Raw genomic sequence first — 24,008 nt, 5'->3', positions numbered from 1 at the left:
TATCGAGTGAATTTAAATAGTTATAAATATTGTTAATATAATATATAAAAACTCGTAAAAAATATCATATTTAAAATTAATAATAAAAAATTGCTATTTAAAGCATTTATTTTCATGTAAGATATATATATATATATATATATATATAAAATGGTTGAGGTAGAAGTATTTAAAACTAACCATTAAATTTATATATATATATATATAAAATAATTATTTAGTCCATGAGAATAATAAAGAAGAAATAGGGCCCACACATCAAATATTAGGATTGGTTTCATAATTTAAGATTATTCAAACCTAACTATAGTTAAGTTGTCCCTTTTATTATAGTTTATAAAACTTAAAAAAACATATATATTAATGGACTTTCAACCCATTTGTTTCTTTATTAAATCCACTAATCAAATCATATTTTAAATTAAGGATGTTATTTTTTTATTATTATTTTTTATACAGAAAATCATTGAAAATAAAATTGAAGAGACAGTAGGGGCAAAAGAGTAAATAGAAAGAAACTAGGGTTAAAAAGAAAAGTTGAAAAGGTCACATGTTGTGCATGGTTTGCGAGTAATTGCGCGTTGCGAGACGATTTTATGTTCCAAATAAATAAATAAATAAATAAACATTTTAAATATTTTATTAATTATTATTAGGAAAGGAAAGGAAAGGAAAAGAAAAGAAAATTGAAATTTATATTTGATCAATTCCTCTGCGATGAATAGAAATCTCAGGTGCCGCTGTGGAAACAAACGGCCACAACATAATCGCCGACTACTTCTGAAACTCGCAACCAAATGTATCCAATCCGCCTTTAACCATGGTTGACATTTGACTCCTTGTATTTTCATTTTACTTAACCATGGTTTAGGGTATTTCTCGTGCACAATGAGGAGGAGCGGCACCGAAGCGCAGGGGGGATAAAAGAAAAGAAAAATAAACGGTTTTCCGATTTTCCATTTCCCATTTGCCTCGCCTTTCTCGTTTTCGTTTCCCATTTTCAAGTCTTTCACTTCGCCGTTCTGGAAAACAGAGAAAGAAAAACAGGTTTTTTTTTTTTTTATTCTTCTTTTCTTTCTTTCGTTCGTTTATTTTGTCGCGTGAAATAACTGCTTGAGGCTGCCAAGAAAATCAATCTTTTCTCCTCGATTGAGCCTGTCGCTTTCCTGGGAATGTTTATAGCCCTCCAAGTTTCTTTCCCTCTTGCCTTATCTCGCCATCTTCTTTTCGGCACATTTCGCATGCTCACTACCGGTCGGTTCTCTATCTTTATCTCTATCTTTCCTGTTTCCTGGGTTTTTGGGTGATTGATTTTTGTATTGGGTTTCTTTTTTTGGTATCTGGGGTTTTGTTCATTTTTCCTGATTTGCGAGATCTAGAGAATGTTTTTGTTGATGCTGTTGTGGGTAGAGGATTAATTTTGTTGGGCTTATTTTATAATGGTTTGAGGAATTCTCGAGTTTTTGGATTGAGATTTCATCTGGGGTTTTGTAATTTTTGAAGCGTGTGTGTGTGCGTGATTGTATCTTGGCTCTGGGGGGGTTTAGAGATGAAGATTGAAGATGGGTTGCGGAGTGTTGGTGGGAAGGATGAGGATAAGACAGTGGTTGCTGCTGTTTTGGGGACTCGGGCTTTTAATTACTTGATGTCTTGCTCTGTTTCGAATGAGAATCTGTTTATGGCCGTGAGGAACGAGGCGAATTTGCAGAACAAGCTGTCGGATCTGGTGGAGAGACCCAACGCTTCGAATTTTAGCTGGAACTATGCAATTTTCTGGCAACTTTCCCATTCAAATTCTGGGGACTGGGTTTTGGGATGGGGAGATGGATTGTGTAGAGATCCTAGGGAGGGAGAGGAAACGGAAGCTACACAGATTCTTAGTCTTCGGCTTGAAGACGAGAGCCAACAGAGGATGAAGAAAACAGCACTGCAGAAGCTTCACACGCTGTTTGGAGGCTCTGATGAGGACAATTACGCCCTTGGATTGGACAGAGTCACTGATACTGAGATGTTTTTTCTTGCTTCCATGTATTTCTCCTTCCCTAGTGGAGAGGGGGGCCCTGGGAAGTGTTTGGCGTCCAGGAAACATATCTGGCTTTTGGATATTCTCAATTCGCCATCGGAGTATTGTGTGAGATCGTATCTGGCAAAATCCGCCGGGATTCGGACGGTTGTTCTGGTGCCGACCGATGTTGGAGTAGTTGAATTGGGTTCTGTGAGATCTGTGAGTGAGAGCTTAGAGTTAGTGCAGTTGGTTAGATCATTGTTTTCATCCCAACCTTCCCTCGACCGAGTGAGGTCGTCGGCAACAATGTCCATGATGGCTGAAAGAAAAGATGAAAACACCCCATTTGCGAGTTTGGGAATTGCTGAAAGAGGAGGGGGGAATCCTAAGGTTTTTGGGCAGACTTTGAACTCGTGGAACCTGGGTCGATCTCATTTCAGAGAGAAACTGGCGATTAGGAAGATGGATGATAGGTCATGGGAAGCATGTGCCAATGGAGGTAGAATTCAGTTTCAAAGCCCCCGAAATGGCCTTCTCAGTCCGAGTTTGGCACATGTTCATGGTCTCAAGCAAGGGAACACTACAGAAATTTATGGCTCTCCAACTCCACCAGTAAATAATAATCACGAGCAGCTAGTCAATGGAGTTAGAGATGAATATTGTCTCAATCCCTATCAGTCGCAAAAGCTGGCCCAAATGCAAATTGATTTTTCTGGAGCAACATCGAGGCCTTCTGTGATTCACCGTGTAGGTGTGGATTCGGAGCATTCAGATGTAGAGCCACAATGCAAGGAAGAGGGGCCTGGCACCGATGAAAGACGACCTCGCAAACGAGGCAGAAAGCCTGCAAATGGCAGGGAGGAACCACTGAATCACGTTGAGGCAGAGAGGCAGCGCCGTGAAAAGTTGAACCAACGGTTCTATGCTTTACGAGCGGTTGTGCCCAATATCTCGAAAATGGACAAAGCTTCATTGCTGGGAGATGCCATTGCTTACATTAACGAGCTTCAAACAAAAGTGAAGGCCATGGAAGTTGAACGTGAGAAATCCGGGGTCACCTCAAGCGAAGCAACCGTGAACCCAGAAATTGAAAAGAAAGACCAATTCCTTGATGTCGATATCGACATCGAAGCTGGTCATGACGAAGTGGTCGTGAAGGTTGGCTGCCCATTAGAGTCACATCCTGCATCAAGAGTAATCAAGGCCATGAAAGAGGCTCAGATCAACGTTGTTGATTCAAAACTGTGTGAAGCAAATGATAGGGTGGTGCACACATTTGTGATAAAGTCTCCGGGATCGGAGCAGTTGACGAAGGAACAGTTGATAGCTGCATTTTCCCGGGACTCGACTCCGTTACACCCTCCGCTATCAACAGTTGGGTAAGTAGCAGAAGGAGTAGAGTAACATAGTTGCATACATATAGATTGATTAGAGTATGGTAGTGAGAAGAGGCGAAGTGGAAAGCTTGTTGTTGTTGAGAAGTTTTGATTACAGCAGCAGGTATTGTTGTTTAGGCAAATAACTATTTATGATTAACCAAGTAGGAGAGCAGAATGTGTGGTGTTTATAGTACACATTGTTATTATGGTCACTATTTTGTGTCGCAATGAATCTGTTAAAGTTAGGGAGTTATTGTTTTGGGTTATTAAGAATGTCCTGAACTGTGTACGTTGTTTTGAATGTTAACTCCTCAAATTCTTTTGTTCCTTACTCTTTTGTGCACCATCAAACACTGTGAGTATCAGTATGAGTAGCAGTTTCCCATTTTGGATTGTTGTTTACGTTCTATTTTGAAACAGAACCAACTTGAAAGTAAATTTGAATGACACAGGGGAGTGAAGGGGAAAAAAATGAGGACCCAATAGAAAAGGGTATAGAAGAAGTAGGGGAAGGGGGAGAAGTGTGAGAAGGATGAGGATGAAAAGTGAAGAAAATAAAAGAGAATAATTTAGAAAAAGGAATATGAAAGTGAGTGGTCACAATGGTGGGATGTGATGTGATGCATGTGAATCTTTTTTTTTTTCTTGAAAAAGAACAAAAATACAATTCCAATAATTCTTCTTTCATCACCATTTTAAACGTTTCAAACTATTACAGATAGAGAAATAACATCGAGTATTAGAGGTTACTGTCAGTCAACTATTGTATAGCTGAGGGACTAAAGAGTAGAGACATCCTAAACCTCATGTCTCACCAACCAATTTACCAGCTCCATAGCACGATCTTTGCTTTCTCACAAAACCACCAAATACAAAAACAAAGAACATGAAGAAGAAATCCAAAGAACATGCCACGATTTTCCCGCTAACCCAATCGCTATGATTTAAATTTACAATTACTACTACAATCTCACCCCACAAAAACACACCAATCCCCATCTCATGGATTTCATCGCTTTTGCTCTCGCCATTCTCTTTACAGCCCTCCTACGATCTCTGTGCCTCAAATTATTCACCAACCCCAGAAATCTCCCTCCCGGCCCCCCTCGCTGGCCCATCGTCGGCAACCTCCTCCAGCTCACCCACCTCCCCCACCGCGACATGGCGGCGCTGTCTCGAAAGTACGGCCCACTCGTCTACCTGAAGCTCGGCAGCGTCGACGCCATCACCACCGACGACCCCACCACTATCCGCGAGATCCTCCTTCAACAGGACGACGTTTTCGCCTCCCGCCCGAGGACTCTCGCCGCCGTGCATCTCGCCTACGGCTGCAATGACGTCGCGTTGGCTCCTTTCGGGCCCAATTGGAAGCGGATGAGGAGGATTTGTATGGAGCATCTTCTCACCAGCAAGCGGCTGGAGTCGTTCTCGACCCATCGGGCCTCGGAGGCCCAACATTTGGTCCGAGATGTTTGGGCCCGAGCCCAGAGTGGAAAGGCTGTGAACTTGAGGGAGGTTTTAGGGGGGTTTTCGATGAACAATGTGACTAGGATGTTGGTCGGGAAGCAGTACTTCGGGGGAGGATCTGCAGGCCCAAGTGAGGCTATGGAGTTTATACACATAACCCATGAGTTGTTTAGGCTGTTGGGGGTGATCTATTTGGGAGATTATTTGCCATTTTGGAGGTGGGTGGATCCTCACGGGTGCGAAGACAAGATGAGGCAAGTGGAGAAGCAAGTGGATGAGTTTCACTCCAAGATCATCCAAGAACATAGGATGGAGAGGAAGAGAAGGGAAGCTGATGGAGAACAAGATGATGATGCAAACATGGATTTTGTCGATGTTTTGTTGTCATTGCCCGGCGAAGACGGGAAGGAACATATGGATGACGCCGAAATCAAAGCCCTGATTCAAGTAAGCTCTTTGTAAATGGAAACCCAAAATTTGAAGTTTTAATTTTCATGGGTTATTTGTATGATCCAGGATATGATTGCAGCAGCGACTGACACATCAGCTGTAACTAACGAATGGGCAATGGCAGAAGTGATCAAACATCCACGTGTTCTTGCAAAGGTCCAAGAAGAGCTTGATACTTGCGTGGGTCCTGACCGATTGGTGTTGGAATCAGATTTGGTTCATCTCAATTACCTACGGTGCGTTGTACGAGAGACTTTCCGCATGCATCCAGCCGGTCCATTTTTAATTCCTCACGAATCACTACGTGACACCAAAATCCATGGATATCATATCCCTGCCAAGACTCGAATCTTCATCAACACTCATGGATTGGGTCGAAATACGAAAATTTGGGATAACGTGGACGAGTTTAGACCCGAGAGACATTGGGCAACCGATGGGATGATGAATAATAGAGTGGAGATAAGCCATGGAGCTGATTTTAAGATCCTACCATTTAGTGCTGGCAAGCGAAAGTGTCCCGGCGCTCCGCTTGGAGTGACATTAGTGTTGATGGGTTTGGCTCAGTTATTTCACTCTTTTGATTGGGCTCCACCGGAAGGAATGAACCCACGAGACATTGATACCAACGAGGTGTATGGGATGACAATGCCCAAAGCTCATCCCTTAATGGCCATTGCTAGGCCACGCTTGCCTGCTCATGTGTATCAATCTAAATAAAATGAAGCTTGAAGTTGTTAATATTCGTATTCAAATCCACCTTCAAGTTGTTCAAAATAAAATGAAGATANTCTAAAAATAAAAATATTAAAAAAACTAAGTAATTATAAAAGAGATTTGAAGAGAGATATTCGATTTAAATTTTGAGATATAAACTCCACGAATAAACTTGGTAACTTATTCGATTTAAATTCGTTTCCGCGCTCACTTTATTGCACCCAGATCCGCTGATCCGCTTCCCGCTCTTTAGATTTTCCCATTATCATGGTTTATGCTCACACCTTCCTTCTTCCTCCCAATTTTCCCATGATTCATCATTCGGTAGTGCCATTGCAGTCCTTCATCCACCTGCATACGCCCTTCATCTTCTCTATTGAATAACAATCTCTTCTCTGTCCACTCTTTTTTAGCAGAATTGCGGTTCAATTCATGGTCTTGCTGGAAACCTTGTTGTGCCTTCCGATATGGATATGGACTCGTCGGACGCTCTCCGCTGCAAGTGTAACGACGGTGCTCGGTGGCGGTGCAAGGAGTTGGCTTCGCCTGGGAAATCGTATTGTGAAAGGCACTTGATCCAACTCATGAAGCGAAGTCTGAATAGAGTGCGGAATTCTGGAGACGGAGGTTGCTGTTCTGGCGATGGTAGAGTATCGGCGAACAGGAAGGAGGTGAGAGGTGTGAGATTTGGATCGCAAGGGAAAGAGACTGAGGATGAGCTGGAGCGGAATGGACGTCTGGTGAGGAAGAAGAACAGGAAGCTGTCTAACATTCATTTTAAGGATGTTACAATCTCGAGTGATTCTGGAAAACCTCAATTCACGGCTTCCAAATTGAGCCACGGAAAGAATGGGGCCGATTCTGCGGAAAGGCAAGGCACGTCTACGAAGCGTAAGAGGAATCACGTTGTGGCGAATGGAAAATCGGTCGAGACGGTAAATTCAAAGCTTTATATTAATTTACCCTTTCGTTTTGTTTCTAAAGAATGTTCTACTCCTTGTATCAAAGTTGGATGTAAAGTGTTGTTCTATTCAGTTTTGTGATGAAAAATGCTGCTCCATAGTATGGTGATTAGTGAATGATTTTTTGGACTTCAATCAGAGTTCAAATACGCGAAGTTGTGAAAGCTTGTTTCTGGTTTGTTTTGAATGAATAAACTTTCACGTGCAGGATATGCCAAATAAGAAGAATGGTGGGAGTTTGATGTGTCATCAGTGTCAGAAGAGCGATAAAAGTGGGGTTGTCATTTGTTCGAATTGCCACAGAAAACGGTTTTGCTATCAGTGTATTGAACGATGGTAAGAAGAACGATTAATTCTAGCTCGTATCCTCTGCAGCTAGCATGGCTCAAACATAATTTTAGGCTTGCTTGCTTGCTTTAGCCATTTTTATATGTTGTCATAATGAGGATGTCAAGTAAAAACTCTTGAAAATGGTACTTTTTTTTTTAATGAAACAGGTACCCTGACAGAACAAGGGAAGATGTTGAGAATGCATGTCCCTGTTGCCGTGGTCACTGTAATTGCAAGGCTTGCTTAAGAGAGTTTGTTGAGGCAAAACTTTCTCTTAACTTGTGCCCTCATTTTCCAGTAACTTGAAGTTGGGCAGTTGTCGATGTATAATTACCCAATTTCTGTGGTTGTTTTATGCTAATGTATAATTTTGTATTGACAGTTTGCCCCTAAAGAATTGGATGCGAGTGTGAAAGTAGAGCGATTAAAATTCCTGCTGTATAAGGTTCTGCCCATTCTCAGGCATGTTCAAAGGGAACAGAGTTATGAACTAGAGGTTGAATGCAATATAAAGGGTATATTCCTTTAAACAATCTGGTTTTGAGATAATAAACTTCACTTTAGATATTGTTATTAAATGAGCAATCTAATTCTTTGTGGGTTTCAGGTGCTCGATTGAAAGAAGTGGATATAAAAAGAATAAAACTGGATCAAACAGAGCGCATGTATTGGTATATTTTCAAACTTATTATTGTTATTACTTTATTACCACGATCACTTAGAGTCTAAATACCACGATCACTCATAAGTTCTATTACCTATTAATTAATATTATTCATCACATTTCTGCTTATGAACTTGAAGCCCGAAGACCCTTGGATTTGTCCTAGTTGTAATGGGATCAAAATCCATTGTCAACCTCCTTGGGTTGGGTGATATTCCAAGTGTCCTACTGAATTGACGGATGAGTGGTGATGTTCCAGTTTTAACTCTTAACTCCCAAACAAACACATACACACATAAATGTATGTGGATACAAGTTGGAATTTCGAATGTTTATAAATTGTGTATATACTAGTTGTCAACATTTGTCTTTATTGCATTTATCCTTTTTCTTTACGGTTTAACGAGTCTTTCTCCTATATAAGAAGACATGCACATATTTGTATGTAACAAAATATTCTCCTTTTCTCGAACTTAAGAATATACAATCTTTGAAAATGCATCCGTACATTCTAGAAAATGCATACTCTCACTTCCCCCCTGAAAAACATGTTTTTATTTGACAGCGACAGTTGCAACACTTCGATCTTCAATTTTTACAGAAGCTGCTTCAACCCAAACTGTTCTTACGATCTCTGTCTTAGCTGCTGTAAGGAGCTGAGGGAAAGTTTCCATTCTGAAGGTAGCAAAGTAAATATTTATTTCGAACTATTTAGAAATAAATTTTCTAGCCAACAACTTCAAGAGTGCATCAATGTGCTGGCAGGAAGAGAGTGTCAGTTGACATCCACATCTAAGACTTCTATAGGTGGCACGTCGTCAAGTTTCCAGGTTTGGAGTGCCAATCCTGATGGTAGTATACCGTGTCCTCCAAAACAACGTGGGGGTTGTGGAATTGCAAATTTGGAGTTGAGACGTTCCCTTAAAGCTGATTGGGCTACTAAGTTAATAGAAGGAGCAGAGGAGTTTACAAGTGATTACAAAGTACCTGATAGTTGTTCTTCTGAAGTCTGTTCGTCATGCTGTTTTAACAATAATGAAGTCAGACAAGCAGCTTTCAGGGAAAATAGTCACGACAACTTCTTGTACTCCCCAAATGCTGATGATGTAATGGATGATGGTGTTAACCATTTTCAAAGGCACTGGATGAAGGGTGAACCTGTTATTGTCAGAAATGTTCTTGACAAGACATCCGGTCTTAGTTGGGAGCCTATGGTTATGTGGAGAGCTTTTAGACAAACAGGTGCAAATCCCAAGTTCAAAGAGGAGACATGCAGTGTGAAGGCCATTGATTGCTTTGATTGGTGTGAGGTTAGTTAATTGCATTGGAGTTATATTGGTACTTGAAACGCCGAATAATTTTAATATATCCTTCTAAGTCCTTGTAGTATGTGTTATTGACATGTCATTTTCTGTAGGTAGTGATAAATATCCACCAGTTTTTTGTGGGTTACTTAGAAGGCCGTATGCACAGAAATGGATGGCCAGAAATGTTGAAACTGAAGGATTGGCCTTCATCAACTTCATTTGAGGAGCGTTTGCCTAGGCATTGTGCCGAATTTATTGCTGCACTTCCTTACAGCGAATATACCCACCCAAAATATGGTCTTCTGAATCTTGCTACCAAACTTCCTGAAGGCTCACTGAAGCCTGATATGGGACCCAAAACTTATATTGCATATGGATTCCAGGAGGAGCTGAGCAGAGGCGACTCTGTAACAAAGCTTCACTGCGATATGTCTGATGCGGTAATTCTTTAGTCCTTCCATTCCACATATCGTTTTTCCACTTTCGTATAGAAATTTTTTTCTGCCTATATTGTTGATAAGCCACGTAACCGCGCACACATAAAAATAAAAAGGAAACAAACTCATTTTGTGCATAACGAGTGGTACAGGTGGATTTAGGCAGCCCTTAGCTTCTTGTTGTTTTATTTCATCATGTACCCTTTCTTGAAATTAGTTTATTTTGTTAAAATAAACATGAAGTATATGGGCGATCTACTGAGTTCTAGAAACCTAGAATTTTAGTTTATCAAGGTACGTGGAAAAAAGGAGAAATCCTTTGAATACGTGCTTCCTCTGAACTCTTGATTACCTATACATTATACTGTAATCTGAAAAACCTCTGATATGTAATTAAGTGATTGTTGACTAATTAATGCACGAACACGAGTTGTTTAGCAAACATCTTATTATTTATGAGCTTGCCAGTCAGATTATAAATTGAAGCGTTTAATCTAGTTATATGTTTTTTGCCTGCACGAGAGAGTATCATACTGCATCTCCAAGCATATCATTCTCAGATAATGATTGTTATTGTATCTAATCTTTTTGCTCAGCATTGCTTATCGTGACAATAACTTTGGTAAAGGTAAATGTACTGACTCATACAAATAAAGTTAATATTAAGCGTTGGCAACGAGATTTCATTGAAAAGAGGCAAAAACGTTTTGCTGCTGAAGATCGTTCTGAACTTTATGGTGGAATAAAAAGCACATTTGATGATACAAAAAGGGATTCTGAATGTGAACAAAATAAGGTTGCAGATCAGAAATCATGCATGGCGGGTTTATTTGCAACTATTAGAAAAGGAGTTACAAAACCTGTCAAATGTGCCAATAAGGATCCATTAATGATTCAAAAACCAAGAGGAGAATCAAAGTCCCAGAGCAGAAAACAATTTGACGAACATGAGTATAACTCTTCCAAATTAACCGGTGTTACTATCAGAAATTCATCTGTAGACACGTTCAGTACCGGTGCTTTGGATAATATCTTTTGTCCAAATGGACCTAAGACTGCTCATAAAGTAGCTATTGCATGCACACCCAGTCAGCAATGTGGCCAATCTTCTAATGATACAAGTAAAATCTTTAATGAAAAATGTGATTCAGAAAAAGCCTCAGGGCGCAATGAAGTTAATGATCCAACATCAAAAGATTCAATTACGGATGGGGCAGATAGTCATTTAGAAAAGAACGAAAAAATGGAGGTTGCCACGGGTGGAGCTGTTTGGGACATTTTCCGTAGGCAGGATGTTCCCAAGTTACTCAAGTACTTGGACAAGCACCAGAAGGAATTTCGTCATATGGAGTGTAAACCTGTAAATTCTGTAAGTACTTGTTCTGCTTAGCGTTAGCTTCATAAAATGCGCTGTTCAGGTGATCGATTGCATCCATTCTGTGCTTTCTACAGCTTGTTCATCCAATTCATGATCAGACCGTTTTCTTTAATGCAAAACACAAGAAGCAGCTGAAGGAGGAGTTTGGTAACTGTTCTTTCCTTATCCCACTGCTCTGCCTATACTTATAGTTATTTTAATTTCTAGATCTATATGTAGGTGTTGAACCCTGGACATTTGAACAGTTCATTGGTGAGGCAGTTTTCATTCCGGCAGGATGCCCTCATCAAGTGCGAAATAGACAAGTACTGACAAGCTACCATCTATTTAGATTCTAACCAATATTTTGTAGTGGTGTAATTTTGCTTGATAGTTGATTGAACTGAGTGAACAAGGCAATCACAAAAGTTTGAATGAATAGGGAGATTGGAGTTGTCTGGATATGTCTTAGCTTTTATAAAAATGACTTTAGAACTTCGGTCATTCGTTTGGATATCCAGTTATATTTGCTATGAATCTCATATTTTGGTTTCCTTTAATTATATTTTCAAGTTTTATTTAATTCTACATGTTTTCAACTACTTCAGTCATGCATAAAAGTGGCTATGGACTTTGTATCCCCGGAAAATGTGGAAGAATGCTTTCGATTGACTGAGGAGTTCCGTTTCCTCCCAAAAAACCATAGAGCTAAGGAAGACAAATTGGAGGTACCTTTATTTTCCACTACTTAATTTCCCGGTTTTTATAATTTAGTTGTATCTTTATTTGAGAGGAGCTTTGCATTTGGAATGTTTTTATTTACGTGTATTCCAATTAAGAATTTAAGAGATTGCACTTGAATAGATTCTTCTTTGTTTATCAGTCAAGGGTCTTGAGTTCTGTTTGAGATAGTTTTATTGTGATATAAACTAGAATTACTTCATGTTCCTAATTGTTTGGTATACGTAGTCAGTCTTAGTTGTTTGGTATCTTTGACTCACGGTAGCCATTTCCTAGTTGTTTGGTTTCAGTTTGAACTAAAAGAATTGGTGTAAAAGGTGCAGAGGCCTTTGGTGTCCCCTCAAGTCAAGAATTGGGGAGATTTGCTTACTTAGGTGGTTCACTATCGCTAGAATTAAAACCTCAGGACTTGGATGGGCCTTCGATGAAGTCATGGTAAGATTGTCCTAAATATGCTTGGAGTTGGAAGGGTTGGAAGTAACCAGCTAGAGGTAGTGCCAATGTCGTGTTTTGCTTGCAGATTGAACATTCTTCGCCGTTCTTTTGATGTCCATTACATCCATTGCCAATAAAGCTCACAATAATCATTTATAAGTTCACAAGAAAACTTGAGTAGCCATCAGAAGTCAAGATCGGAAGAAACTGAAAAGGTAATCCAGGGTAAAGGCGAGACAAATGAGTGATGACTAACCCATATATTGTAGTTCGCCATGAGTCAAGGCTGTAAACATGGTCTAGAGTCTGGATTCTCGATTTTCAATTAGATCACATTACAGGAGCCATATGAGGATTGGTTGCCAGTGCCTCCTACTTTGTGATTTTCTGAAAAGGTATGCATGAATGGATAATGTGTTCTGAGGGAACGGATTGTTGAGATAGTGTACCCGCACCTTTACACCAACCTTGGCTGAAATTCTGTTTCAAAATTGCACCCTACTATAATTTCACAATCCAAAATTGTACTAAGGTCAGTATGGCATAATTCACCTTGATCAGTTTGGAGGATGAAATGACGATGAAGGAAATAATGACACCATATTTGGTTTGAATAGCTAACAGAATGTATTAAAAGGCTCTCGAGGCTTTTGCCTTGAGGCGCCTAAAGGTAAGACTCTAACCTTTAGCCTTGAGACTTGCCCCTTCTTTTAACCTTAAGTTTTATACCTCTCGTAGAAGAGGCTTACGCCTCTGTCATAATGCATTGTGGCTTAAAGTTTCTACACCTCATGTAATGATTAGAATAATATTAATTTGCCTCGTCAGGAGTCAGTATGGTTCTTCGTGAAACCAAATATGTTCATGATGAAAAAATGAGATGGTGGAAAGAAGTGGATGTATCATTCAATGGTTTTATATATAGGTTGAAATAGAGATTTAAAGAAAAATATCTGATCCACAACTAGTTCTTATTTTGACATTTAATTAATTTATGGTCACTTTTATGCTTCATTAGTTATTTGCATTTTGTCCATTGGCAGGTCAAAAAGATGACACTTTATGCTGCAAGTTCAGCTATCAGAGAGATCAGGGAATTGCTGTTAAAGCTTTGACTGAGGTTTGCTTTATTTTTTATGATGTGTGTGATTTTGAGTCTTGAAATTGTGATTCGCTACAATGGTTTTAACAACTCACCTCTCCGATCCCTTGCTTAGCTCTTTCTGGTTCAGTTGAATTATTCCATTGGGATACACGGAAGTAGGTTAAAGAGCTACCTGTTAACCTTTTGTTTGTTTTGGTTCATAGTTTGTCGGTGTGCTTGAAATTGAATTTTCATAGCTTACAGTACCATGCTCGCTTATATTAACCTTTCTTGAGCTTCATCTTGAATTCCTACTGTAGTACCATGCTCGCTTATATTAACCTTTCTTGAGCTTCATCTTGAATTCCTACTGTTGATGCTGGCCCAATATTATGGTGTTGGTCCCAACGCTTACTCAGCCTGCTTCTTGCACCAAATCAATTGAATGCAAATATTAGATTTCCTTTACTTTTGGTTCTTCATTGCAACTCTTCTCCGATTATTTGCATTTTCTTCTTTTATCTTTTTATTTATTTTTATTTCTGCTGTATTCTTTTTCTTTCATGTATATACACAATGAGCCACTTAGTTATGGCTGCATGTTATCTTCGGAAACAAAAAAGATTATTTATTTGTCATCTTCTTCATTGATTCCATCTACATGATATCGGAGCAAGAGCAATATTCTTGTTAAACCTCCTGTTTGAGTTTGTAATCGCTATTAAATTTTTATTCTTCTTATTTTTATCTGTTTTCTCAGTTCTTTTAGTATGTGTACTGAACCCTATCATATTGTGATGCATGCTGTTTACTAGGATTGCCCTACATTTATATGCGGCCTCTGCTTTATTTTAGGGATACTGAAATCAAATATATCCGAATCTTCTTCTTCCCTCTTTTTCTCTGTTTGATTGTTTCATTATAATCCTGATTGTATGGGTCTTTGGGCGTCTGGTTCAATCATGGCCAAACAGCCAACTAATCTCTTGGTCTTGGAATAAATTGCAGAAATTCTTCAAATATCCTTTTGAGTAACACGGAGAAATATAGACGCTTCGATCCTCCCGGTTACCAACCACATACCTCAATGGACAAAATTACTTGCAGTGTTGGTAGGCCGTGATGATGTTTATATGCGGAAAGGTGAGGATAACTACATCTATGGAGCAACTATGAAGTCAGCTGTCTCTTATTCAAGAAGTTGTGGAAGGCTGAAAACAGTAAGCTAATACTTTAGCTAATGAATAAATGAGCATAAATTCCCTACTTTATTGGACAACAAAAGAAATGTGGATGCTGACAAAGAGAACTTCTCGAACTTAAGAACACCTCTTGTTTTAGAAGTTTCAATTTGTTTCCTATGATTTTAGTTAGAAGTTTCAACTTGGTTCCTACGATTTGGGCCTAGTTTCAATTTTTTTTTTCTATGGGGTTCAAAGTTTTAACTTAGTTCCTATTGTTTAGTAATACCTCATTGTCCTACGTTGTCGTAGCCATTTTTTTACCTTTCAATGAATTGTTCTTTATTTAGCTGATTGTGATACACTGATAGCTGACAGTGTTAGAATTCAGGGCTCCGTAAAAATAAATAAAAAAGAAAGATTGGGTTTTCAAGGGTTAAAAATGATTATAAATGATTACTAGATCGACTTGTGAAATTTAACAAAACTATAAGGACCAAATTGAAAATTCAAAAATCAGAGTGACCATGAAATCTTAAACTACAAGGACCGCCTATACCACAAATACCAAATTTCCGAGATTATGATTGTATGGATAGCTTATCACTCCTTACCTAAAGTGGTTGGGGTAGGATATATTTCTCTATTTATGAGTTAATTCTTGATATTATTTTGTTTACACCTAAATTAAACTGTAATTCATAATCCATTATCAAGTTTACTGAAATGAAGAAGAATGTTGTTAAGTTTTTCCCACATGCCTCTGAATTTCAGGATTTGAGCTCGGGGGAGAAGGTCGGCAGTGTTAAGGAGTGTGCAGACGGCTACATTCTTAAACTACGAACCCTAGAAGGTTATACAATGATGAGTCTATTGGCTTCTATATACTTAGTATTCATAATCATAGAGGAATCATGTTTCCACGTTATCATGGTCATCCAATTTTCTATACTTAACTTCAAGCTTAATTATTTAATAAAGGCCTTTATTTTTTTTAATCATAATGAAAAATATAACTGGCTGAGTATGTCTAATCCTCATTCCTCCTTGTTTGTATAAAGCCTCCTATCCCTTGTATCTATGTTACAAGTGATACTTGAGAGCTTCTAAAATAAAAAACGTTATTGGATCCAGGTAGTTTGTGTCTATCCCACTCTTGCAGTTACTAGGGTGCTTATGCTTATTCCTAGTACTAAATATTTTGTGCTCATCTCATGGGGAGTGTCCAATAAAAAAGCGTCGTCGTAGGAGTACAATGAAGGTTTGAGATTTATAGTTTATCATTTGCATTGAAATAGTTTGCGTTTTATGTTTCCGCTAGTAGTTTGTTTGTTCTGATGCCTTGGTAATGCTAATGACGTCAAACATCTTACATGATTATAATACTTTATGCTTCTTGCAGCATAACTTAAATTGGCAGTGGCTTGGAAGAACTTGAAGATGAAACCATCTTAGTTACTCATTATACGGATCATGGATGCGAAGTGATTGGACCATGTTCTAATACCAGTTTTGTGTAGCATCATTGGGCAATGAAAAGGTTTGATGGAAAATTTTGGTGGCTTCTCTTCTGAAATAACATCTTAATTCATGCAGGATGGGTTAATTTTTGCTTCTTATAGGATAGTTTCTGTAATATATAGGGTGAAGCAATTGATGGTAGTCCTCTACATTTACTATGAAACTAAGACTTCAGTATAGGCATGTTTCGATTATGAAAAAAAAGAAAAAAAAAAAAAAAACTCTTATCACCTGAGGAAATAAGATAGCAACGGTAACAGTGAATTGCTTCAATTTGATTTTACACTCTTGAATGTGATTTTCATACCAGTAAAAGTGATTTTGGATTACTAAACTCATCTTTTAGAGTGGTTTTGACCATCATAAAAATGACTTTAACCATTTCAAAAGCACTTTCAACATACTTTTAATTTTCTCATTGATCCTTATATTGTTTAGTTCTGGTGTAGTTGTATTTAGATTATAATGTTTATTTCTGGTCTATTTGGATTTAGATTGTATAGTGGCAGTTGTAGCCCTATGAACATATTGAAGTGTAATCCCAACCTTCAATTTCACCCCTAAAGATTGTAACTATTTCAGGTTATGCAATGTTTGAGGTATGAACTGAAGCCCTTCTGTATCTTGCAATTACATATACTTTTTCTTCTATTGGTTGGCAAACGTGGGAACATTGGTTGAATGGCTTAGGTTTAGCTCCGTAGTGAACTCTGCTAGTAAATGTTTGTAGTCGTCTGAGTCAGGGTTCTTCTGATAGATTAATTAATTCGTAATCGGCCCCCACTGTCAAGTACTGCATGTGAACTTTGACCCAACATTGCAACCAACCATCTTATTCTACTCTCTGCATCAGCAATCAGCAATGATCCCAAGAATTGAGAAGAAAAATTGTCAACAACTAGCAGGTAATCTTTCTTTAATTTTCATTATTGTACTAATTGATCATTTAATAAGCCCACTTTGTCATTAAGCATCCATGGTAGCCGTAGACGGAAGTTTTGTGGTAAATTCAGAAAAATTGATTTGAGTTTCGGAGGGAATTTAGTGTGCTGAGTGTATTCATGAGAATTAGGAGGATAGAGAAATCTTTTAATATATATAGAAACCTAAAGCTGACATTAATTAGATACCTTGTTTGGTAGTTGTCTTGTTTTTCTTTCCTGCTTTCATATTGATGAATGTTCACCAACCTTCACATGCCCTTCATCTTTGCATGATTTTGCGCTCTCTCTCTTGTTTTCTTGTCGAGAGTCTTATTTGTCATGAAGGATGGATGATGACAAAAGGAAAAGGAGACCTATAATTCTCGTTCTTCATTTCCTTTTTTATTGTTTTCTAGACAAAAGATATTGATATAATAAGGACACAGGATCCACGGTATATCTCTTTATTTGTGTGATACTATCTATTTTCATAAGCCCTCGTAATTTTATTTTGAATATACTTAAAAATGTGTTTACTAATAAAAATAGTTGTCCTCACTTATATACTTTGGTCACACTCCCAACAAAGACTACTTTGTTTATAGGGGAGAGAATGACAAAATTAGTTATACTTATGAGAAATATTTTCAACTCAGTATTATTTGAATTTAATTCTATATTTTCCATACTTATCTATTTTAGTTCTTGTATTTTTGAAAAATTACTATTTTGTGCATTGTTATTTTATCCCACTGTTTCTGCTTTGAAGTTTGATTACTCTAGGTATTTAAAATCGCGCCACGTAGGGACAGTTGGCCAATTCACAGCTTCCAATTTAGAGTTAATTTTAACCATGGTTGAAGCATTGTAGTAAACAACTTTAACCCAATTATTGCATATATTGTCATAGCTAATGAACTTTATATATAGTTTTAGAAAAAATATTAAATTTTAAATTTAGCCTTTAAACTAAATTTGTATTGATTTCGTCTTTAAAATAAATGATCTTTTTGAAAAGGGTACTCGTCTTTTCTTAAAGGCAAATAACATAAATGTTTTTTTTTTTTTTTTCTTTTTTACCCACGTCAATATCACGTAAACAAAGATACTCTTTTAGGGCATCAATTCTTTTTTTAAAGTTTTTTAGAAAAATAAAAAGGAAAAAGTAAAAATGGGATATGATGAGGCGTTGAATGAAGTAGTAAAGATTCAAGAAAACAATAAAATAATATATTGAAAAAACAAAAAACAATAAATACAATAACAACTCACCGGGGGTAGTTTCGTCATTTCTCTTACAGTTACTGACTCCCTTTCTCCCCCACAATAATAAGCCATCTTTCCATTTTTTGCTTTATGGCGAAAAAAACCAGATTTCAAATTTCACTTTTAATTCCCTATGCTTTCTCCATTATTTATAGTGTCTAAGCTCTGTACAACTTGCAGATCTCTCTCTCTCTCTCTCTCTCTCTCTCAAACAATGGTGGCGAAAACCAGTCCATTTCCCTTTATCTTCTTCCTTCTCACTCTTCTCTCTCTCTCCACCGCCTTCTCCGATTTCCAAACCCTAGTCCCCAGACCTCTTCCCACTTCACCTTCCTCCTTAGCCCCGGAATCCAATCAGGATTCCGACTCCTTCTTCTCATCTGAGGCCACAGAATCGGAGCCTGGTTTAGCGTTGCACCTTCACCATTTGGACTCCCTCTCTCTCAGCCGAACGCCGGAGGAGCTCTTCCATCTCCGCCTTCAAAGGGACGCTCTCCGAGTCAACAAGCTCAGTTTACTTGCTGCTGGCTCTCCAAATGTGAGCCGAGCGAGTGGGACTGGGTTCAGTAGCTCCGTCATCTCCGGACTCGCTCAGGGCAGCGGTGAGTACTTCACGCGCATCGGCGTCGGCACTCCGCCCAGGTACGTTTACATGGTGCTCGACACCGGCAGTGACATAGTTTGGCTACAGTGCGCTCCTTGCAAGAATTGCTACTCTCAGACCGACCCGGTTTTCGACCCGGTTAAGTCTGGATCTTTCTCCAAGGTTCTCTGCCGGACGCCGCTGTGCGGTCGGCTCGAATCTCCGGGGTGCAACCAGCGGCAGACGTGTCTCTACCAAGTTTCTTACGGCGACGGTTCCTACACCACCGGCGAGTTCGTCACCGAAACCTTGACCTTCCGGCGGACCAAAGTGGAGCGCGTAGCCCTAGGTTGCGGCCACGATAATGAGGGCTTGTTCGTTGGTGCGGCAGGACTTTTAGGGCTGGGCCGGGGTGGGTTGTCGTTTCCTTCGCAAACCGGCCGAACTTTCAACCAGAAATTCTCCTACTGCTTGGTGGACCGGTCCGCCTCTTCCAAACCGTCCTTCGTCGTGTTCGGCAACTCCGCCGTGTCTCGAACCGCCCGGTTCACTCCTCTCCTCACAAACCCCAGACTGGATACGTTTTACTACGTCGAACTTCTAGGGATCAGCGTTGGAGGTAGGCCCGTCTCCGGCATCTCCCCTTTACATTTCAAGCTCGATTCGACCGGTAATGGCGGAGTCATCATCGATTGCGGTACTTCTGTGACTCGGTTGAACCGACCGGCGTACATTGCCCTGCGTGACGCCTTCCGTGCCGGAGCTTCGAGTTTGAAATCGGCGGCGGAGTTTTCTCTCTTCGACACTTGCTACGACCTGTCCGGAAAGACGACGGTGAAGGTCCCAACGGTGGTGCTGCATTTCAGAAACGCCGACGTGTCGTTACCGGCGTCCAACTATCTGATCCCGGTCGACGGCAGCGGGCGATTCTGCTTCGCCTTCGCCGGAACGACCAGTGGGCTGTCGATCATCGGCAACATTCAGCAGCAAGGATTTCGGGTGGTGTACGATTTGGCAGGTTCTCGGGTGGGATTCTCTCCTCGTGGTTGCGCCTAATTTCGTCGAGGCAACGAAACGCGGTGGCCGGGAAAATCCTCGGCCGCAAAACAAAACCCTTCCCCCTTTCTTCGATAAAAAAAAAAAAAGAAAAAGAAAAAAAAGGGTAAGCAAAGATGGAGTGGAGCCCTGGGGAGAAGAAAAAGGAGAGTCCAACGGCGTCGTTTAACTTTGACTAGTTTAATTGATTTGGTTTTTGTACGTCTTTATCTTTTCCTGTGCTTATTTTAATAATTTATGTATGGGAAGTGTCGGTAATTTTATATAATTTATTTAACTCAATTATCAAGGATGCATGTTTATAAATGTTAATTAACATACAGTAACACTAACGTCGTCGTTTAGTAGTGATGTGTCATTTCATCTTCATTTCCTTTCCTTTCATTTGGGTGTTTGCATTGGAATAAGAACAAGGGATTCCTAATTGAAGCAGCCATCTCCATGATTTATGGAAACCCATCGTCATTCCCAGATCTCGGAGGAACTCGATGAGGAAGAAAGCTGAGGCTCATGAGCAACGGGTACGTTCTGATTTTGAATTGCGAATTTCTGATGATACTGAGATTTCCGGTGGTCATATTTCAAGACTCAAATTGGAATTGAGCGACAGAATTCGGATGACCCAAAAACACGATTGATTGGTTCCAAGTTGGTGAAGTGAAGTGAAGTGAAGTGAAGTGAAGTGAAGTGAAGTGACATGAGGCATGTTTATAGATATATCTTCTTCACCATGAACTGACTGGACTCATGAATGAATTTCAAACTGTAGGATTTTTTCTTTTAGAAAGAAATGGTACAAACTGCTTGTAGTAGATCGATCAACCCTCAACATCACAGCCTATTCACTCCCCACTCTCCACAAAGCTGGGAAATGCTACTGTCATGTCCCTGTAAGCAAATGCCTTATATCTTTTATGACACCATACACACCATACACCACAAGTATCACTCAAGTAGATGAAAGATTCGAAACATACATGAGATATGGAAGAGTCATATGCTTCAGTAGAGAAGGATTCTGTTCTGCATATGCTTTCCACTCTTCCTCATCAATCTTACCATCTCCCTTTGCATCTGCTTCACTAAAACTCTGCAAACACAACCAAACTCACTCAAGTTTTGGGGACGGACAACAACTATCAAAACACTCATTCCCTCATCATACTTACCTTCTCCACAATCGTTTCGACTACATCGTCAGGCAGAACTAGATCGGATTCACACAGAAGAGCCAACACCATCTCTCTCAGCTATATCAGATACATAAATTTACTTTAATTCTTGCAAGATACCAAGCTGTAGTTTCAGTCAGGGATTTGTAATAAGATTTTTACCTCTTCACGCTCAATGAAGCCAGTGTGTCTCAGATCATACAGCTTAAATGCATCTGGAAATTGAATATTGTATCAGTCTTAACTTTAATTAAAGGAACCGAGAAAGCACGAGCTAGAGCGATAGCTAGAGGGAAAAAGGAGAAACTGTGGAAAAATGGTAGAAAAGTTTGTTTTGAAAACACAAAGACAGTCATATCCATGTTCTTACGTGCAATCTTGACTGCCTTTGGAGTGTTGGGATGAAAGACACTCAGTGTCCCAACAAACTCCTCAAACCCAATTCGTCCATTTTTGTTAGCATCAAACAGATCAAAAATCTGTACAACAAACCAGAAAAACTAAGTCAACTGTTTGTACAAGGTTTTTGCGAGATTAAAAAACATGTCATACATACCCTGTCCAAAAAGAGGTTCCTTTGGTTCACATTATTGAAGATTGCAAGCCGAAGTTCTTCCTTGGAATTACAAGAAAGAAAGTATGAACTCAAATGAAATCAGAATCAGAGCAAAGATGAAGGCACATAGAGAGAAGAAGATACCTTGTGTATTAGGCCGTCTTTGATTACGGAATCGCTCAGTTTCTGAAATAGCTTATGCAAATACTCAATCTCCCTCTCTGAAACTGCCAACAGAGATTAAGAACAACCAAATTAGGAGAAGAAATCAAATGACATAAGAAATAGATGGACAATAAAAGAGAGCAGAGAAGCTTAGAGACAGACAAGGGGTATCAGAAGCAAGAGCAGAGCGGTCATGCGAGGGAGAAGGAGCTGGTTTTGAGGTATTGCAACCCATCGTGTTTAAACTAAGGAATCAATCATCATCATCCTCATCGCCATTGTTTGACTTCTGCAGCAACCGGACATGGCTTTTATTCATCCAAATCCCAATTCCCAACGAGCTGAACCAGACATCGTTGACTTTGAGTTTCAACTTAGACCCACTTTGTATTTTGCCGTTATGGGTGAAAGTTAAAAATGGTCAAACGATTGAACTGCAAGTCTTGGCTCTCCTCCATAATTCGTGGATTAACTGTGATACGTGTGATTATGTGCTGTTGCATCTATGATTTTTTAATAGTTTAATGAATTGATGACTATATATATTTAGTGGGTAACTTATATGAAACACAGAGTAATTTTTAGAATAAGTGATTTCAAAGTTCACAATAATCAACTAGTTGAGTTAAAAGCACTTCATAAAATGAAAAATTGAGTGAAGAAGTACTTTTCCATGGATGCAAAAAACAGAACATGCTCTGTTTTCCTTCGTTGGTAGAACAAAGAAGAAAGCTATGCTCTTAATTAACCGACTTGTTGATGCCATTTATGAGCCATAACGCAAACAAATGGGCCATTTCCATAGTGAAAAGGGTTGAATTCCAACGAAGTTGAGTTCAATATGGAATCATGGAACCCTGACAAAAGAACCAAGCGACCGCAATGCCTAGCAGAGCACCAGCAAGGACCTGCGATGGCGTGTGACCAAGCAGCTCTTTCAGCTTTCTTTTGCTTATGGGATGCCCTTGAAACAAGTCCTCAACGATAAGATTAAGAACCTGCATTCACCCATTTCCCAAATATTTCACTATAAATCTTTGCACCACTAAACCTTGTGCCTTATTCACTGAGGAAGCAATTTGATGAAAACACCTAAACTTAGCAACTACGAAGAATTTAAGAGCAGATTTCATGGAAACTTGCAGGAGATGATGTAAAACAAACAAGATTTAGTACCTCAGCTTGCATGCCGGCATGTCGACGAACGCCAATAGCATCGTACATAACAATGAGACTAAACCCCAAGCAGACAGGAAAAAGGGAGTCCGCTACGCCATGACAAAGAGCCACCGAAGTCGTCAAAGCCGTGCACAATGCAGAGTGAGACGAAGGCATCCCACCACAACCAAACATTATTTTCAAATCCCATTTCCTTTCCACGAAAAAGTTCAACAAAACCTTCGTCGATTGTGCAAAGAACCACGCGAACAACCCCGAAACAAACGTCGGGTTCGTCGCCAATGTAGCAACGAACGGACTAATCCGATGCTTCGCGGTTGCGGTTATGCTTAACAAAGCAATCCCGAAACTCCCACTTTGTAAGTAACTTCCATTCAAACCCCCATCTACAAATCTCTCTGAAACACTCTGAGCTTTGTGGGTTTTGGACAACACAACGCCTTTGATACTTTGCAGCACGGGAACCAAAACCCAGAAGAGATTCGAACCAAAACTGCGATCACCGCCTTCAGATTTCTGGTTCCTAGTTGTTGGACGACTGGTACAAGACAACTTATGGGGAAACCTTGGAAGCTTTTTGAATTGATTAAACCCAAAAGCCAAGAAGTTGGTGGAAAAAGACCTGGTAGGTCGTGGGGAGCCTTTGAAGATGAAGGGACTCGATATAAGACCTATACTGAGAGTTTCCATAAGAAGGGGTTCTGTTTTCTGAGTTCAACGAGCATTTCAGGTGGAAAAAGGACGAAATGGAGCAAATACTTCTCGTGAACTTGAATCGTTGTGCTGTTTAGAACATTGGAGAGCCTTCTAAAATAGACTTTCTTCAACTTTTCAAGTAAAAAACGAACTGTTCAAGCTTGGATTTCACAATGGCGAGTTACACAATCTCGCTACCAAGTAAAATGCTCTTTTGATGCTGAATTATTGATAACAATTAGAAGGACTTTTAGAATCGTGAAGAGGCGGAAAGAGACATTGGGGCCGGCGTGGGGGAAGTTTCAGCAAAAAGAAACATAAGAGAAGCAGGGATCACCAATTTGTGAAGGAATATGCGGCGGTATCCTTTCTCGA

The 24,008-nt window shown here is 39.5% G+C and overlaps 6 protein-coding genes across 8 annotated transcripts; 4 read left to right on the top strand and 2 right to left on the bottom strand.

The window, feature by feature from the left end:
- Positions 1-802: 802 nt before the first annotated feature.
- On the top strand, positions 803-3,715 carry LOC111791328 (transcription factor bHLH13-like). The gene has a single exon (XM_023672619.1). The coding sequence runs from the start codon at positions 1,550-1,552 to the stop codon at positions 3,386-3,388; it is 1,839 nt and encodes a 612-aa protein (XP_023528387.1). The 5' UTR covers positions 803-1,549; the 3' UTR covers positions 3,389-3,715.
- A 483-nt stretch (positions 3,716-4,198) lies between these two features.
- LOC111790097 (cytochrome P450 703A2) lies at positions 4,199-6,054 on the top strand. The gene is made up of 2 exons (XM_023670901.1): positions 4,199-5,298; positions 5,368-6,054. The coding sequence occupies exons 1-2, from the start codon at positions 4,387-4,389 to the stop codon at positions 6,019-6,021; spliced, it is 1,566 nt and encodes a 521-aa protein (XP_023526669.1). The 5' UTR covers positions 4,199-4,386; the 3' UTR covers positions 6,022-6,054.
- Positions 6,055-6,242: 188 nt separating this feature from the next.
- LOC111791913 (lysine-specific demethylase JMJ25) lies at positions 6,243-16,241 on the top strand. 3 transcript variants are annotated; one of them, XM_023673428.1, is made up of 17 exons: positions 6,243-6,288; positions 6,435-6,953; positions 7,189-7,316; positions 7,478-7,571; positions 7,693-7,825; positions 7,918-7,981; positions 8,540-8,655; positions 8,740-9,284; positions 9,392-9,721; positions 10,347-11,087; positions 11,171-11,243; positions 11,316-11,401; positions 11,684-11,803; positions 13,295-13,371; positions 14,344-14,555; positions 15,291-15,369; positions 15,919-16,241. In XM_023673428.1, exons 1-14 carry the CDS (start codon positions 6,286-6,288, stop codon positions 13,364-13,366), a joined length of 3,024 nt encoding a protein of 1,007 aa, XP_023529196.1. In that variant the 5' UTR covers positions 6,243-6,285; the 3' UTR covers positions 13,367-13,371; positions 14,344-14,555; positions 15,291-15,369; positions 15,919-16,241. The 3 variants fall into 3 exon arrangements, with proteins under 3 accessions (XP_023529196.1, XP_023529194.1, XP_023529193.1); XM_023673426.1 differs by having other exon boundaries at positions 6,249-6,342; XM_023673425.1 differs by having other exon boundaries at positions 6,249-6,342; positions 6,432-6,953.
- A 2,070-nt stretch (positions 16,242-18,311) lies between these two features.
- Positions 18,312-20,161, top strand: LOC111790790 (aspartyl protease family protein 2-like). The gene has a single exon (XM_023671850.1). The coding sequence runs from the start codon at positions 18,360-18,362 to the stop codon at positions 19,863-19,865; it is 1,506 nt and encodes a 501-aa protein (XP_023527618.1). The 5' UTR covers positions 18,312-18,359; the 3' UTR covers positions 19,866-20,161.
- A 456-nt stretch (positions 20,162-20,617) lies between these two features.
- Positions 20,618-22,508, bottom strand: LOC111790793 (calcineurin B-like protein 7). The gene is made up of 9 exons (XM_023671854.1): positions 22,426-22,508; positions 21,921-22,047; positions 21,738-21,820; positions 21,594-21,653; positions 21,408-21,516; positions 21,200-21,252; positions 21,035-21,115; positions 20,843-20,955; positions 20,618-20,753 (listed from the first exon to the last, which is right to left on the bottom strand). Exons 2-9 carry the CDS (start codon positions 21,991-21,993, stop codon positions 20,708-20,710), a joined length of 618 nt encoding a protein of 205 aa, XP_023527622.1. The 5' UTR covers positions 21,994-22,047; positions 22,426-22,508; the 3' UTR covers positions 20,618-20,707.
- LOC111790792 lies at positions 22,317-23,873 on the bottom strand. Its single transcript, XM_023671852.1, has 2 exons — positions 22,935-23,873; positions 22,317-22,756 (listed from the first exon to the last, which is right to left on the bottom strand). Exons 1-2 carry the CDS (start codon positions 23,625-23,627, stop codon positions 22,595-22,597), a joined length of 855 nt encoding a protein of 284 aa, XP_023527620.1. The 5' UTR covers positions 23,628-23,873; the 3' UTR covers positions 22,317-22,594.
- Between the last annotated feature and the right edge of the window lie 135 nt (positions 23,874-24,008).

The sequence above is a fragment of the Cucurbita pepo genome, chromosome LG03 (genome assembly GCF_002806865.2).
Source record: "Cucurbita pepo subsp. pepo cultivar mu-cu-16 chromosome LG03, ASM280686v2, whole genome shotgun sequence".
Classification (NCBI taxonomy): Eukaryota; Viridiplantae; Streptophyta; class Magnoliopsida; order Cucurbitales; family Cucurbitaceae; genus Cucurbita; species Cucurbita pepo.
The sequence above is the reverse complement of the archived record's forward strand: the minus strand, read 5'-3'. Positions and strand labels throughout refer to the sequence as shown.

Excerpts from the sequence above, each read along its gene's own strand:
- LOC111791913 (XM_023673425.1), top strand. The coding sequence starts at position 6,286 with ATGGTTTATGCTCACACCTTCCTTCTTCCTCCCAATTTTCCCATGATT. Across the intron at positions 6,954-7,188 it reads ATGGAAAATCGGTCGAGACG|GATATGCCAAATAAGAAGAA; the intron begins GTAAATTCAAAG and ends TTTCACGTGCAG. Across the intron at positions 11,402-11,683 it reads ATCAAGTGCGAAATAGACAA|TCATGCATAAAAGTGGCTAT; the intron begins GTACTGACAAGC and ends CAACTACTTCAG.
- LOC111790793 (XM_023671854.1), bottom strand. The coding sequence starts at position 21,993 with ATGGGTTGCAATACCTCAAAACCAGCTCCTTCTCCCTCGCATGACCGC. Across the intron at positions 21,253-21,407 it reads AAAGGCAGTCAAGATTGCAC|ATGCATTTAAGCTGTATGAT; the intron begins GTAAGAACATGG and ends TTCAATTTCCAG. Across the intron at positions 20,956-21,034 it reads TCGAAACGATTGTGGAGAAG|AGTTTTAGTGAAGCAGATGC; the intron begins GTAAGTATGATG and ends TTGTGTTTGCAG.
- LOC111790792 (XM_023671852.1), bottom strand. The coding sequence starts at position 23,627 with ATGGAAACTCTCAGTATAGGTCTTATATCGAGTCCCTTCATCTTCAAA. Across the intron at positions 22,757-22,934 it reads ATGCCGGCATGCAAGCTGAG|GTTCTTAATCTTATCGTTGA; the intron begins GTACTAAATCTT and ends GGGTGAATGCAG.
- LOC111790790 (XM_023671850.1), top strand. The coding sequence starts at position 18,360 with ATGCTTTCTCCATTATTTATAGTGTCTAAGCTCTGTACAACTTGCAGA.
- LOC111790097 (XM_023670901.1), top strand. The coding sequence starts at position 4,387 with ATGGATTTCATCGCTTTTGCTCTCGCCATTCTCTTTACAGCCCTCCTA. Across the intron at positions 5,299-5,367 it reads AAATCAAAGCCCTGATTCAA|GATATGATTGCAGCAGCGAC; the intron begins GTAAGCTCTTTG and ends TGTATGATCCAG.
- LOC111791328 (XM_023672619.1), top strand. The coding sequence starts at position 1,550 with ATGAAGATTGAAGATGGGTTGCGGAGTGTTGGTGGGAAGGATGAGGAT.